Here is a 15973-nt window from a genome sequence, read left to right as displayed (position 1 = left end):
AAGAATAAGGATTTTTTGGAGTTCCTGTCATGGCTCAGTGGTTAACGAATCTGACTAGGAACCATGAGGTTGTGGGTTCAATCCCTGGCCTTGCTCAGTGGGTTAATGACCCGGCGTTGCCGTGAGCTGTGGTGTAGGTCGAAGACGTGGCTCGGATCCCGAGTTCCTGTGGCTGTGGCGTAGGACGGTGGCTACAGCTCTGATTCAAATCCTAGCCTGGGAACTTCCATATGCCATGGGATCGGCCCTAGAAAAGGCAAAAAGACAAAAAAAAAAAAAAAAGAATAAGGATTTAAAAAAAAATTGTTTCTTGATTTGTATTTATGCATTAATCAATTCCTTTGTGGATCTCAAAAGATCAAATGGCTTTAAAGCCTGTCATTTAATTTGCCTGTCTCCTTACCAGGAGGGAAAGGCACTTTTGGCACGGATGCTGGCCAGTTTCCCACATTCTCATCTTGTGCTTTGCTCTGACATCTGCTACACATTGTCCTTTGGCCTGGCTGATCTGATATAAATCCTCTTCTGCTATAATTCACTGCCCACAGTCCTGCCAATAAAAGCAAAGCTCATCCTTGCTGCAGAGAACTCTGTTTCCATACCCTGCAGAACAGCCACCTTCTCCTTTTGTGAACTTCCAAGCCATGAAGTCTTTTTTCCTGTTTCTTGCCATCCTTCTGGCCATGGAACCAGTGGTATCAGGTAACTTGGGTGTCTCTCAAATGTCTGGGATTCTGGTCATAACTTCTCTACTTCCCCTTCTCCCTCACTGTGAGCAGCATCTGAAACATTCCTCATTTCGTGTGGCTTTGGGAGGTTTTCTCACAATCATCTCATGTCCACATCTCTCCTTGATTCTTTTTTGCTGAGGTGGTGGGATGTCTGGAGTACCTGACACTTAAGGGCAGGCTGGTATTCTGGTGGAATCTTGGAAGGGGGCTTAAGGGGGAAGGGTTTGATGTATGTTTGGAGCTTTGGGGGCTTTGGGAGATGACATTGAGGACTGAGGGTAAGTTGTGATGGGGCGGGAAGACTTTGGGGTTGTAGTGATAGAGGGAAGATGAGGATGAGCTAGAGATGAGGAGGTGGGCTTCCTTGATGGTTTGGAGTTGGCTGGTGGGGGGCATGGCATTTGGGGTTGAGTGGAGCTGGTTTTGGGGATTAGACAGGGGCTTGGGCTGAGGTTGGGGGTTGGTATTGGTTGGTGCAGGGTGTTAGAGGTTCAGATTGGTCATGGGCGGCTGCTCAGGATTGAGGTTGGTGACTTGATTAAATTTGGGTTTGGTTTGGAGTTGAGGGTCCAGGGACACTGAGGCGGGTAAGGCTGGGAGTTCTAATTAAGATTGGACTGGGGAGTTCCCCTCGTGGTGCAGCGGAAACGAATCCGACTAGGAACCATGAGATTGTGGGTTTGATCCCTGGCCTTGCTCAGTGGGTTAAGGATCCGGTGTTGCCGTGAGCTATGGTGTAGCTTGCAGATGGCGGCTTGGATCTGGTGTTGCTGTGGCTGTGGTGTAGGCCGGCAGCTATAGCTCCGGTTTTATACCCAGCCTGGGAACCTCCACATGCCGTGGGTGTGGCCCTCAAAAGCAAAAAATAAATAAATAAATAAAATAAAAAATGAAATACATAAAAAAAAAGATTGGACTGGTATTTGAGTTTGAGTTGGGTGAATGTGGGGTCAAAGAGGATTAGAGATTGGGTTGTGGCTGGAGTTGGGACTTGTTGGGTTCAAGCGAGGCAATTGATAAAGAGCTGAGTCTGTTGAAACATGGGTGAATGTCCTAATATGATAGGTGTTCATTGTCCTTTTCCCATCATTCCCAAGCTCCATCAGGTGGAACTTCATTGGAATCATTTGATCTTAAAGTTAGGAGTAGGAGGTTGGGGGATAGCAAGACAGACAGGTGGGATTCTGAAAAAGCCTTTCCTAAAAACCTTGAGTACAATTGTCTCCATTCTCTCCCCTTGTAAGATCTTTTCTCTCCTTTCCTGGGACTGGATCTAGCATTCCCTACTCATCTCTCTCTCTCCCCTTCTCCTCTGACCTCCTGCTCCTCCTCTGCATCCTCTTGTCTCTCCATTTGAGGGATACTAACCTCTACTTAATTAATGGTTGTTCCTATGCCCAGTAACAGACTGTTGGCTGAATGGACAGTGCCGGTTGGTGTGCAAAAATGGTGAAGACAGTGTCACAAGCTGCTCAAACCGTAAACGATGCTGTGTCCTTAGTCGTTATTTGACAATCCAACCAGTGATGATTGATTGAATGCTTCCCTGGACCACTCCTCACCCAACCGAACAAGCAAATGAACAAGGGCCAACCTGACAATGCAGGGAAGATACATGGAAGCCGTGGATAGAAATGCCATTGCTTCAGGTTCCTTAGTTCCTACATGCTATTAAAACTCGCAAATCTGTTTCTTGCGCCTGTCAATCATGAGGACTGAAACTCCAGGTGCCTTGAGAGTAGGGGGATGGCAGGATGGGCATTGGCAGAGACATCGCTGGGGCTGGGCAATGCAGTGATAATTAGAGTCTTGAACAAAGTTCTTCATCTACCAGCTGCAGGAAAGTCTGTTGGATCAGGAGTGGACTGAGAGGCACAGGAGGGGAGCCAAGACATGCAAAGAAGAAGCTGACACCTAGAGCGCGGGAGGAGCCTTGGGCTGGGAGAGTTGGTCTGTCTTGGAGCTGGCATGGACAGGGACTGAGTAGAGTCCAAATCCTTGGATTTCTAGGGAGGTTGGCTGAGCTGCCTTTTGATGCTTGAGAGCACATAACCCCAAATATCAGAAGGTTTCCAAGTACTAAAAAAAGATAAAGCACTTAAATCGACTCATTTGTAATTGAATTCGTTCATCATACTTTTTTTTTTTTTTTTTACATGCTTGTGCATTCATTTATTCTTTCATTCACCTCACCTATGCCTCTTTCCACTGTCTGGTGCATATACACCTCTCAGAACTTCGGCTTCCCCATCTGTAAAATTGGAGCCATAGAATATCTTTCAGGATTGTGGTAAGAATGCAATGAGATAATGAAGGGCGGAGGGGCCCAGTACACAGTAAACACTCAATAAATGTTAGCTGTTGCCATTGCCCACTGAGTTATTCACGCACTGGAGGAGTATGTGCTGTGCGCCTTCCCGCTGTGTTAGACTCTGAGGAAAACAGACACCTGCCTCATTTGAATTAAGAATTTGGCCTTGGCGAAGTCTTATCCAGGGGAACAATGAATTCTGGCTGGAAATCTACAGGACCTGGGTGACTTCCCAGGCTTTGTTATCTCCGATCATATTCTCTGGGTCTCATTTATCCAGCACTGTTGTTTGCCCTTGAACTCTGTCCTCTGCAGTGAGGTCAGAGACAGGGAGGGCTCTGCGAGGCGTGGTGCACGACACAGAGACAGACGGAGGGAGTTCACTCTGATCCAGGCCGATTATTCTCTCAATTCAATATTTCTGCCATTAGACTCTGGAGAGAGAGAGAACCTTGCATCCCCTGCCCGGATCCTGGCCCTACTCTGGGCTTCCTCTGGTTAAGTCACTCCTTTTGGGATGAGGCGTTATTGGGGGTCAGGGGGTAATAACCCCTGGAAGCAAAGCCTGCCCACCCTGCCCTCCAGGGGAAGGATCATGCTTTGAGTAGCTAGAGCCTGGAGCTCCCTGTCCAAAAAATCCTATGCCTGCTTTCAGGGACTGCATGGGCTTCCCCTCCAGGTTGACTCCTGAAGGGTGGGATCCACTCTGCGTGCACCCCTAGGCAGGAGGAGTGCCGAGGCAATGGCCCCTTTGCAGGGGCTTTGGGCAGACCTTGGATGTTCTGGCTGGAGTGTCCATTTCTGTGCATGAGACTCCTCACAGAAGTGGGGGGAGCTGGGGAGGGGCAAGAAAAGATCTGGGCTAGGAGCTGAACCAGGTCCCCTTGGGCTGCAGGGAGCTTGGAAGAAGGCAAGAATGATAAATTCAGACCTGATTTTTCATTATGAAGGGATAGTTCATAAAAGGCAATAGGATATATTTTATTTATCCCGTCTCTCAGCTTGATTCATGACTGATACATATTCAGACGTATGAGACAGGAACCTCCTTTTGTAATCCTTTTTTTTTTTTTTTTTTTTCTTTTTCAGCTCCTCCAAGGCATATGGAGTTCCTCAGGCCAGGGATCAGATCTAAGCCACGTGTGCAACCTAACGCTACACCTGTGGCAACGCCAGATCCTTAACCCACTCTGCTGGGCCAGGGATCAAACCTGTATCCCGGCACTCCGGAGACACCAATCCCATTGCACCACCGCGGGAATTTCATCCATTTATATTCTTGTCCCAGACCCACAACTGTTAGGGCTGTGCCTGGAATTCAGATCCTGCTCTGGCTCACAACCCATCTCAGAGTCCGATTCAGAGGCAGGAACTGCATAACCTGTGCTTTCACAGTCCTGATGCCTGTCTGTGATCTGGGGACTGTCAGGCTGCACACCAGAGCTCCCTGTGGCCTGGATAAGACCATCCTAAATACTTCCTCACTGGCCTCCCGGCCCCCAGATTGTCTTTGCTTTTATTTTCTCTTGTCGGAAGGATTCTTTCTAGGAAATTTGTCTATGTCACTCTTCTGCTGCTTAGATATTTTCCTTTGGTCCTCACGGCCCAGGATTGAGCATTCAAGATCTTGATGTGGTGGCTCCGCTTCATGTCCTGTGAGGGCTCTTATCGGACTTTCTCTTCAGCTCAACATCCTCCCCTGCCCCTTGCACTGCTTTGGTCCATGGTTTCCCTCTGCCTTGTCCGCAGCATCAGGCTCATCTCTGTGATGAAGTCCTTCCCACACTTCAGAACCTAGTTAGTGCCTGTACCTATGAAGCCGTCACATAAACCCTGTCTCGCTGTTTCTTTTCTTTTCTTTTCTTTTTTCTTTTTTTGTCTTTTTGCTATTTCTTTGGGCCACTCCCGCGGCATATGGAGGTTCCCCGGCTAGGGGTCGAATCAGAGCTGTAGCCACTGGCCAACACCAGAGCCACAGCAACGCGGGATCCGAGCCGCGTCTGCAACCTACACTATAGCTCACGGCAACGCCGGATCGTCAACCCACTGAGCAAGGGCAGGGATCGAACCCAAAACCTCATGGTTCCTAGTCGGATTCGTTAACCACTGCGCCACAATGGGAACTCCGCTGTTTCTTAATAATTGTAGTAATAACAGCTATATGAGAATTACCATTGACACGTCTTATGTGCCAGGCACAGTGCTTGTGTTTATAGGCCTGAAATCATTCCAGTCTTACAACCCTGTTATTGTCCCCATCTTACTGATGAGGAAACTGAGGTCGAAGAGAGGTGGTGTGATTAGCCAAGGTCACACAACACTAAGATAGAGCTGAGATTCAAACTAAGTGCTGAGTGGCTTCACAAAATTATCACTCTTAAGAAGGTATTATGGCACATGCCATATTATTGTGTAAGTCACTGTCGCCTTCTCACCAATCCCCAAACACACACATCCCAGATGGAGCGCCTTCAGGGTTGAGCCAATATCTTATTTGCATGATGCTGCCTGGTGTTAAGCTCAGTGCTCCGCTCTGATGGGACTTATTCAGTGTTTTGTGAGTGAATGAATAGATGAATGATGAGGTCATGTGTGAAAGTGCGAGTGGATTTTGGCAGGAGATCCAAATGGCTGGTGCATCAGGTGGGATCCTTTCTAGACTAGAGGGGTCAGAGGACCACGGCCTTAGATATATTTGGCTCTGGCTAGCAGTGTTAGGAAGAATGCAGAGCAGCTCCTGGGCCTTGTGCAAGTGGATTCTTAAGATTCATTCATCTGTTTATTTTTCTTTCTGCTGTCCCCATGGCATATGAAAATTCCCAAGGCAGGAATCGAACCCATCGAGCCATAGCAGTGATCCAAGCAGCTGCAGTGACAACACCAGATCCTTAAGCCACTGTGTCATAAAGGAACTCCCATTAGTTTGTTCTTAAAACACGTAGGATTCAGAGTGTGAGGGAAGAGTCTAGATTCCCCAATATCTGGGGCCCAGGGTTCACACACAGCCGATCATGCCCCCACCAAATTAATTCATTATGAATTCTTTACTAATTCACTTGGCCAATAACATTTATTAAGAACCTCCTGGGATGGTGTTCCCAACATGGCACAGTGGAAACAAATCTGACTAGGAACCATGAAGTTGTGGGTTCGATCCCTGGCCTCACTCAGTGGGTTAAGGATATGGCGTTGCCATGAGCTGTGGTGTAAGTTGGCTGCTGTAGTTCCAATCGACCCCCGGCTGGGAAACTCCATATGCTGCAGATTCAGCCCTAAAAAGCAACAACAACAATAACAAAACCAAAACCAAAACCACCAAAAAACACAGAACACTTCCTCTGTGCTTTGGTAGAGACAACCGTGGGGAGTGATAGGTGCCAAAAGGGCTTGGAACTCACCGTAAGTTTTCAGCCACCGTTAAGTTTTCAGAAGACACTGAACCCCATTGTCTGAATCTCTGGACTTGGGGTCTGGGCATGGGAAATTTTGAAAATTCCCTTAGGTTATTCTTTTGGGAGCTGGACCCCATCCCCCACCCCTGTCAAACTTGATTCCAAATAACCTTCGATCTATGAGAATCTGGGATCTAGGCAACTTTCCCCTGTCTTCCCATTTCCCAGATGTGGGAACTGAAGCTCAAGGAGGAAAAGTGGCCTGTGTTCATTAGCAGATTCAAACAATTCTGGGATTACGAAGCAGGTTTCCTCTGACTTCTGGTGAGAGGACTGCTGGAGCCCTGAAGGTGATGTTAAGTCACTGTGGGGATACAGTGAGTGGTGGCCACAGTGACAGGGGCTGATAGGAGGGCAGGTGTTAAGAGCTGCAAAGACCCTGATGAAAGCTTTAGGGTTAGTTTGAATACCTTTGAAACCCCTTTCTAGGGTGCCATGGCTTCTCTCCAGGGGGAAAGTTTGGATAGAAAAAGTGTTGTTTTTGCTCTTATAAGGCTTCCTTGAATCTCTCTTTTCTTCCTTGTAGTCTGAGGGGGTAAAAACATGAGTAGAACCTTTGGCAGTGGAGAGCAGACCCTCCTGGGATGGGGGGTTTATCCTCCTATGGTAGAAACATCGTGACCCCAAAGCAGGGAAGATTGGGTGCCTGTCTTAGACCTCACCTGGGACTGATACACAGACCTGCTGGTGTAGCTTAAGCTCAAGTCAGCTTCTGCTTGTACAGAAGTACAACTGACATTGGTGCAACACACGTGCATACTTCCACGGCATTTTATCGCAAGTGTAAGGTAACCACCATTATGAGCAAGATATAGAGCCGATCTGTCACCATCAAGATCTCCTTCCTGCTCCTCCTCTCAGCCTCCCCCCCCGTCACTATCCGTAACCCCTGACAACCATGAATCTGTTTCCCAGCTCTATAATTTTGTCATTTTAAGACTGTTGCATAAATGGAATCATAGTTGATCTTTTGAGATCAGCTTTTTTCACTCAGCATTATGTTCTTGAGGTCCATCCAAGTTGTGTGGATCAATAGATCATTGCTTTTAATTCTGGGGAGTGCCAGTCAGTGCATTAAGGTAAGAAAAGGAAATAAAAGGCATACAGATTAGAAAGGAAGGAATAAAACTGTATTCGGAGATGTCATAACGGTTTATTTATGTAGAAAATACAAATGAATCTACAAAGAAACATCTAATAAGACCTAATAAGTTTAGCAAGATCACAGGATTACTAGATAAACATACAGAAATCAATGATTTTTTTTTTGTCTTTTTGCCGTTTCTTGGGCCACTGCCGCGGCATATGGAGGTTCCCAGGCTAGGGGTCCAATCGGAGCTGTAGCCTCTGGTCCACGCCAGAGCCACAGCAATGTGGGATCCGAGCCTCGTCTTCGACTTACACCACAGCTCACGGCAACGCCGGATTCTTAACCCACTGAGCAAGGCCAGGGATCGAACCTGCCACCTCATGGTTCCTAGTCGCACTCATTAACCACCGCGCCACGACGGAACGCCCAATGATATTTCTGAATCCTATCACTGAACATGTGAACACTGAATTAAAAACACACTACCTCTCATAGTCATTCCAAAATTAAAATGCTTAAGTATGTAAAAACACATGCACAGAAATCATGGGCTGAAAGCTAGAATGATGGTAAAAACAATCAAAGCAGATATAAGTCAATGAGGAGACATTGTAATTATAGATCATAAGATTCAGCTAGTAAAGATGTCAATTCTCCTTAAATTGATACTTATTTAACACAGTTTCTACTAAAATCCAAGCAAGGATCTTTGTGATATAGACAAGATTGTTGTGTCTATATTTTCATCAGACAGAAATCTGCAAAGGGCTAGCTAAAACAATGCATGAAGTTGGAGGAATCATTCTACCAGATTTCAAGACCTGTGTCGTTAAAGAAAACAAGACCGTGTGGTCTTGGTGGCGAGAGAGACGCACAGATCAATGGAACAGAAGAGGAAACAGAAATAGCCCTATACACGTACAACCAACTGATTTTTCAAAAATGTGCAAAAGCAATTCAATGGAAGAAAGATATCCTTTTCAACATATGTTGCTGGAACAATTGGACATTAGTAAGCAAAAAAAAAAAAAAAAAAAAAAGCTACATCTATACCTCAAAAGTTACACAAAAGTTAACTCAAAATTGATCATAATATTTAAACATTAAAATGCAAACTTATAGAAGAAAACATAGGGAAAACTTTCAGATCTAGGGTTAGGTGAAAAGTTCTTAGATATGAAGAGCACAATCCATACGGAAAAAAAATCAGCAAGTTGGACTTAGCATTTAAAATGTTGGCTGTGTAAGACTCTGTGAAAGGATAGATGAAAAGATAAATTACAGACTGGGAGAAATATTTGCAAACCATATACTTGGCAAAGGTCTTGTATCTAGAAAACAGAAAAAACTCAAAAGTAAAAAACAAACAACCCAGTTAGAAGAAAAACATGAAAAGATATTTAGCTGAAGAGGATATGCAGATGGCAACTAAGCATATGAAAAGATATTCAAGGGGTTCCCGTTGTGGCGCAGTGGTTAACGAATCCGACTAGGAACCAGGAGGTTGCCAGTTTGATCCCTGGCCTCCACTCAGTGGGTTAAGGATCCGGGGTTGCTGTGAGCTGTGGTGTAGTTTGCAGATGCGGCTCAGATCCCGTGTTGCTGTGGCTCTGGCGTAGGCCAGTGGCTACAGCTCCGATTCGACCCCTAGCCTGGGAACCTCCATATGCCACGGGAGCGACCCAAGAAATGGCAAAAAGACACACACAAAAAAGATATTCAACATCATTAGAACTTAGGAAAATGCAGATGAAGACCATGATGAGACTCCTTACATACCTATTAGAACCGCTAAAATTTAAAATAGTGACAATACCAAGTACTGGCAAGGAAGCAGAGAAACTGGATGTTTTATATACTGCTGGTGTGAATGTTAAATATGTTAAATGACACAACCACACTCTGGAAAATAGTTTGGCAGTTTCTGTTTTTAAAATAATCTAAACTACATATGCAATGACCATACTACTAGCAATGCACGCTTGGGCTTTCATACCAGAGAAATGAAAATTTAGTTCCCAAAAAACCCTGTAGACAAATGTTCTTACTTTATTTTTTAATGGGATTCATTAAAAAAAGGGACAATTTTGTTGACCAATTTTAGTTTCAAAGCAAAATTGAGAAGGGACAGAGATTTCCCATATACTCTCTGTCCCCACTCATGCACAGCCTCCGCTATTAGCAACTTCTCCGACCAGAGCGGTATATTTGTTAACAATTGATGAACCTACATTGCCTCATCGTAACCACCCAAAGTCCATAGTTTACATTAGTATTCACTCTTGGTGTTGTATCTTCTATGAATTGGAAAAAAATGTATATGGACATGAATCCACCATTAGAGTTTCACCCTCTGTGTCTGTTCATAGATTGATAGCTCATTTCTTTTTTAGGGCTGAATAATATTCCATTGCCTGGATGTATCACTATTTATCTTCTCATCCACTGAAGGGCCTCTTGGTTGCTTTTAAATTTTGACATTTATGAATAAAGCTGCTATAAACATGTGTGTGCAGATTTTTGTCTAGACATAAAGTTTCAAGTCCTTTGGGTAAACACCAAGGTGTTCAATTGTAGGGGCATATGGTCAGAATATGCTTACGTTTTGTAAGGAACCTCCAAACTGTCTTCCAGAATGGCTATACCATTTTTCATTCTCACCATCAATGAATGAGAGTTCCTGTGGCTCCACTTCCTTGCCAGCATTTAATGTTTTCAGTGTTCCAGGCTTGGGTCATTTAAAAAGATGTGGAGTTTCTGCCATGGCGCAGTGGGTTAAGAATCCAACTATAGTGCCCTGGGTCACTGTAAAGCTGTGGGTTCAATCCCTGGCCTGGTAGAGCACGTTAAAGGATCCAATGTTGCTGCAGCTGTGATGTAGGATGAAGCTGCAGCTCACATTCAATCCTTGGCCTGGAAACTTCCATGTGCTGTGGATTCAGCTATTAAAAAAAAAAAGATGTGCCATGGTATCTCTTTGTTTTAGTCTTTATGTTTTTACTCTGCGCGCTGGCTCATCAGATCTATGTTACTGCCAAATAGAAATTAACTTTTTTTTTTTTTTTGGCAGGTAGACATTCCCCACTTCGATGCATGGGAAACCTGGGAATCTGCAGAGCCTCTTGCAAAAAGAATGAACAGGCCTACCTCAGTTGCAGAAATTATCAACCATGCTGCCTCCAGTCCTATGTAAGGATAGACATTTTTGGCAAAGAGGGAAAAAATGACTGGAGCCGGGAGAACCGCTGGCCAAAAATATCCTGAGTGCTAGTGATCAGCATCCTCAATCCTCTGTCAATACTCCTCATTAAAATTCATGCACCTGCCATCCTTGTGTGTCTTTCATCCATTGGAAATCAGAGTGAGAGACTGGGTTTCGAATGGTGAGATATCTGTCCCCTTCTGGATCCAGACCTGTGAGAGAGAAAGCTGGAAAAAAACTGGAGTGACAAGAAGAGAGGGAATCTAGACAGATCAGTGATGATGGGGAGAGCATGTGCTTGAGTCCACTAAGTAAGGGTTGAAGGGTTTAGACAGGGCCATGACTTACTCTGTGCTACGTCAGGCTCAGAGCGGGACCAGAAGTAGCAGGAATGATACCGAGAGTAGAAAGCAGAGGTCTTGTAGACAAATACATCTTAGTTCATGGAAGAACTTCCTAACCAGCTGTTGTCATGTAGAATAAGCTGTCCTGTCAAGGTTTCAAGTCGTGATGCTGAAGCTCTGTTTGGTGATTATTATGAAAGGAACTGGAATATTTCTGCAGTTCTTTTTGATGATGGGTTAAGGTCTTTTACTTCTTGAAAATCTAAGAGGGCTGTGCCCTCCATTGCAACCAACACTAGGCTTTTAAATGTAAAATTCCAGTTTTGCTTTTTATGTTTTGCCTCTACTAGTAACTTACTTCTTTCTCCATCTTTAGTTCCACATTGTGTCAAAAGGAGAGTAGCTATGCCTGCCAACTCTCCTTCTCTATTTCTCTGTTTCTTCTCAACTCATTACAGTTTGCTTTTGCGGTTACTATGCTATTGAACCAACTCCAGCCAAGGTCACCAGTGGACCTTGTTTTTAAAAGTTCCAAGGATGTTGCTCAATTTATGTTGCTTCTCAAGCCTAGTTCATTCCCTCCTTGGAAATCTTACGTTGGTTGGTTTCTGAGACTTCATTCTTTCTTTGTCTTCCTCCTAATTCTTGGGCTCCTTCTCATCAATCTTTTGGAGTTCCCTTTTCTGTCATTTGCCTCACTCCATTCCTTTGAGGTTTCTGGTCTTTCATGAGAACACAAACTCTCCACATTCCTGGGAGAAGGCTGACCATTCTCTAGGCATGATAATAAGTCAATACTTGGAAAGGTTTTAAACCTTTCTCATTGATTAGTGACAACTTGCTTCAATGAATGCACCTCTGAAAGCCAAATTTTCATGACAGTGTTACTCTTTGAAAGTGAGTCAATCAATGCTGGATTCACTTTGATGTATACATTTCTAGGTTTTCATCGACTCACCTCATATCTGTAACACACACTACTCCCCCAAAGGCCTCCTCCCAGTGCTATCCACGTTTAGCGTTTTGCTCTTCTTATTGAGCCTATGCCTGACCAGGATGGCTCTATTTTATTGAGGAAAGCAGCATTTCAGCCTTTTGGTTTCAGACATTCGGTGACAGTTGCACCCTTTGACAATTCTTTTCTCCTTTCTGTGCTGCCCCACATCTTCTTGCAACTGCAAAGCTCACAGTCTGGAGAAAAGTATTGGTTCTGGTCCTCTCTTTCTGGCAGAATAACAGTCTGAGAACCCAGATTAACCCTCCTATTGAAAATATCTAAAATAACTTAAAGATACACAATGAAACTTAAGCATCCTTGATCTTGCAAAAAAAAAAAGGTAAAAACAGGAAGGCCAAGTGAAACCAGATGCTTTTCTGAAAGCAAATTGCTTTTTTCTTGAAAACATTTGCTGTATCAGGTGAACTTGACCTTTGGTTTCCATGACTTTGGCCAGTGTGGCAGTGGGCAGGGAAGGAGAGACAGTGCCCAGGGTCTGAAAAAGTATGAGTCAAAGAGGAGACTGCTACATAAATCTCGGTCCTGAAAGTGTTGCATGTGTTGTGTGAGGATAAAACAGATACATCCTTCCTACTCCTTCGCCAGATGTTTTTAAGGAAAATTGCTTGGTCTTGAACTCAGTATATAGGAAAAAACCTCCAATGAGAATTTACAACCTCAAGCTGGATCTTACATAGTCTCTTAACCTGAACTCCTAGTATATAGATGGTTTGGGAAAAAAAAATTAAGTTGATGACTTTGAGTTGTCGCAAAGGAACGGTGACAAAGATATCTGACAGAAGCCAATGAAAGGGTAGACTTTTAGGTCAGGACTCAACTAATTTACTCAGATAAATTTTCAAAGAAAATGCAAAGATTAGAGCCACAAATTATAAAACACACAAGGAAACAAGGCACCATGAATTTAGGTCAGCAGAAACCACAAACCAAAGACCCAGACTTTCAAGAACTTAAAATATTAGACTTACCAGGAATAATAATTTTAACAATAATTTGAAAAAATGAATTAATGAGATTGGAGTAGATTGGTTATTGTCTGACCACTCTAGAGGCATTAGAAAGCACTCCAATGTTAGGTGGAAATGGTATGTTCAAAACTGAGACTTACTAGGAGTTCCTGTTGTGGCGCAGCGGTTAACGAATACGACTAGGAACCATGAGGTTGTGGATTTGATCCCTGGCCTTGCTCAGTGGGTTAAGGATCTGGCGTTGTTGTGAGCCTTGGTATAGGTCACAGATGCAGCTCGGATCCCACGTTGCTGTGGCTCTGGCGTAGACCAGTGGCTATAGCTCTGATTAGACCCCTAGCCTGGGAACCTCCACATGCTGTGGGAGCAGCCATAGAAAAGGCAAAAGGACAAAAAACAAAACAAAACAAGAAAAAAAACTGAGACTTACTGGCCTTGGAAACCACCCAGCTAGGCTCAGCTGGCAGAGCATGAAACTCTTACTAGCATGCAAAGCATAAATAAACTGCGGGGGCCAGTGGCTCAGATGCCTATGGTATTCGCTTTATTGCCTTTCCTTTATGACATAGTAATAGTATCACGAATGGTATCAATTCCTATGGTTAGCTAACAAAGGAGGAAAAAATAAGGCTGGGTCTGTGGAGTGGTTTACAATATATGCTAACTCCAACCAGGAGTGCTGCATTATGGCCTGATTTAGAGGCAGCTCTGAAATAGACAGTGAGTAAGGGAATGTTTTCAGTAGGAAGAGCGATGGTCTAGGGGATGGATCTATAGTAATCCAGGGACAGTGATATAAAGTTGACAGGGCCTCGGAAAGAGCAAGGGTAGTAGCTGAGTAACGATGAGGTATGTGATTGGCGTTCCCGTTGTGGCTCAGTGGTTAACGAATCCGACTAGGAACCATGAGGTTTTGGGTTCGATCCCTTGCCTTGCTCAGTGGGTTAAGGATCTGGCGTTGCCGTGAGCTGTGGTGAAGGTTGCAGACGCAGAATGGATCCCGTGTTGCTGTGGCTCTGGTGTAGGCTGGTGGCTACAGCTCCGATTCGACCCCTAGCCTGGGAACCTCCATATGCCGCGGGAGCAGCCCAAGACATGGTGCACGCGCGCGCACGCACACACACACACACACAAAACAATGAGGTATGTGGTAGAGTTTTTTGGATGGACCTCTCTCTGAAAGGAGACGGGGTGTGAATATATTTTTGTGCCAGCAGAGGAAGATAAATAAAGCTTTCAATAATAAGGTAGACAAAATGACCCATCTTTCCATCTTTAATGGCATTTAAGGGGCCATTCCTATCCTTGGATGTCCATATGTTATCAAGGCTTGGGGTAAGGAAATGGGCCTATGAAGCCAGCTTTTCAACAACTTCTATTCCAACCTTAAAGCAACTGCGGTAAAGAGGAATCCTCATAGCTCACACCGGGGGCAGCTGATTTCCTACAGTGAGTGATCACTTAGGGCATTAGGGCCAGAGACAGCAGTGGAATGGATGCTTCCGCCTAAGGCACCTGTTATGAAGACGGCATTTGGTATCCTAGAAGTTACTGTCCTAAACACAAGGGTTTGGAATTTTGATTGTGGCCATTTATGCTGCCATCAAGAGGCAGGGCTAACGCAATGGATGTCTCTGGTGTCCCCAAAACACTTGCTGAGAAGACAGAAGGACAAATGGAGAGAACAGTGTCGGAATACTTTAAGTAATTAAGGCTGTGCACAGGTAACCTGCAAACTAGGGACACTAAGAATGGATTAAAACTTAAGGAAATAATTTGAAATATCAAGAAAAGCACTGAGGGGTTATCCATCATTGGAAATACTGGAAAATTTTGGACTTTTTTGCACAGCCTTTTTAATCTAGCATAACCCATGGATGGAGGGTAAGGGTGGGTCATTGTGGTATTTTCAGTGAATTAATATATATGACTTAATGTATTACTTGGAAGATGGGGAGAGTGACAGCCGAGGGGAAGTCATGAGTTTTGATGAGAGAGAGGTCTGGTTTTCAGGGCTGGGTCAGACTCTTCACCTTCTTCATTCCTGTTGTTTATTTCCAGATGGTTGTAGCGGGATCTAGTGTTACAGTTTCATCCATATAATTTTCTCTCAAACCATTTGGGGTTGTGCGAGAAGTGACAGTATTCTTGATCTTGGGCTTTTGTCTTCTCCTTGGGACACAGCAGGATCGATGATTAGTACATACTGCTTTGATCACCTCTCCAATGTCGCAGTTTTTCCTGCAGGTCCCTGTGTTTTGCCAGCATTTTTTCCCACCACTGTAGGCTGAAAAATAAAAGGAGAGCCACTGATGTTAGGTTACTGAGGCTTTCAATTTTATAAGCACGGCTGTGTATCTGGCATCTTGTCACAACATCGTGGATCATAATGAGACTGTGGCTGCAAGACTCCCAGATCAGGCCTGGTAAATACCATGTTTCTAAAAATATTTGTTATCAACTTTTCATCTGCCCAGTAAAAAAAACTTTTCTGAAAATGAAATGCATCTTCCCATGAACAAAAAGAAACTCGAGAGTCACAAGGATTTGAAACTAGATATCATGACGCTACCTGGGCCTGTGGGAACTTAGCCACATAAAGAAAGTTCATCTTGCTGTTGCTGTGACTGAATTATTTTCATTCCTCATACCCGATGTGGCTAAATTTCTTTGAATCCATTCGAAAATGTATATAAAATGTGTCTCTGTAGTTTTAAAAAATCAGTAACATAAATACCTATGTACCTGCATTCTGATTAAGAAATAGGACATTACTAGAATCATAGACCAGTGTTAGGTATTCTTGGGAGACATGCTTTGTTTGCTCAGGTATTCAGCCCGTGCTTCTTAAACTTTG

General features: G+C 44.2%; 1 protein-coding gene across 1 annotated transcript; it reads left to right on the top strand.

Moving 5' to 3' along the window:
* Positions 1 to 549: 549 nt before the first annotated feature.
* Positions 550 to 10911, top strand: DEFB119 (defensin beta 119). Its single transcript, XM_005654239.4, has 2 exons — positions 550 to 702; positions 10655 to 10911. Exons 1-2 carry the CDS (start codon positions 645 to 647, stop codon positions 10846 to 10848), a joined length of 252 nt encoding a protein of 83 aa, XP_005654296.1. The 5' UTR covers positions 550 to 644; the 3' UTR covers positions 10849 to 10911.
* The last annotated feature ends 5062 nt before the right edge of the window (positions 10912 to 15973 follow it).

The sequence above is a fragment of the Sus scrofa genome, chromosome 17 (genome assembly GCF_054392235.1).
Source record: "Sus scrofa isolate SSC_HxYL_T2T_F1_AM1 chromosome 17, Sscrofa_HxYL_maternal_Yorkshire_Landrace_v2.0, whole genome shotgun sequence".
Lineage (NCBI taxonomy): Eukaryota > Metazoa > Chordata > Mammalia > Artiodactyla > Suidae > Sus > Sus scrofa.
Note: the sequence above shows the minus strand (reverse complement) of the source record. Positions and strands in the feature narration are given on the sequence as shown.

Excerpts from the sequence above, each read along its gene's own strand:
- DEFB119 (XM_005654239.4), top strand. The coding sequence starts at position 645 with ATGAAGTCTTTTTTCCTGTTTCTTGCCATCCTTCTGGCCATGGAACCA. Across the intron at positions 703-10,654 it reads CATGGAACCAGTGGTATCAG|GTAGACATTCCCCACTTCGA; the intron begins GTAACTTGGGTG and ends TTTTTTTGGCAG.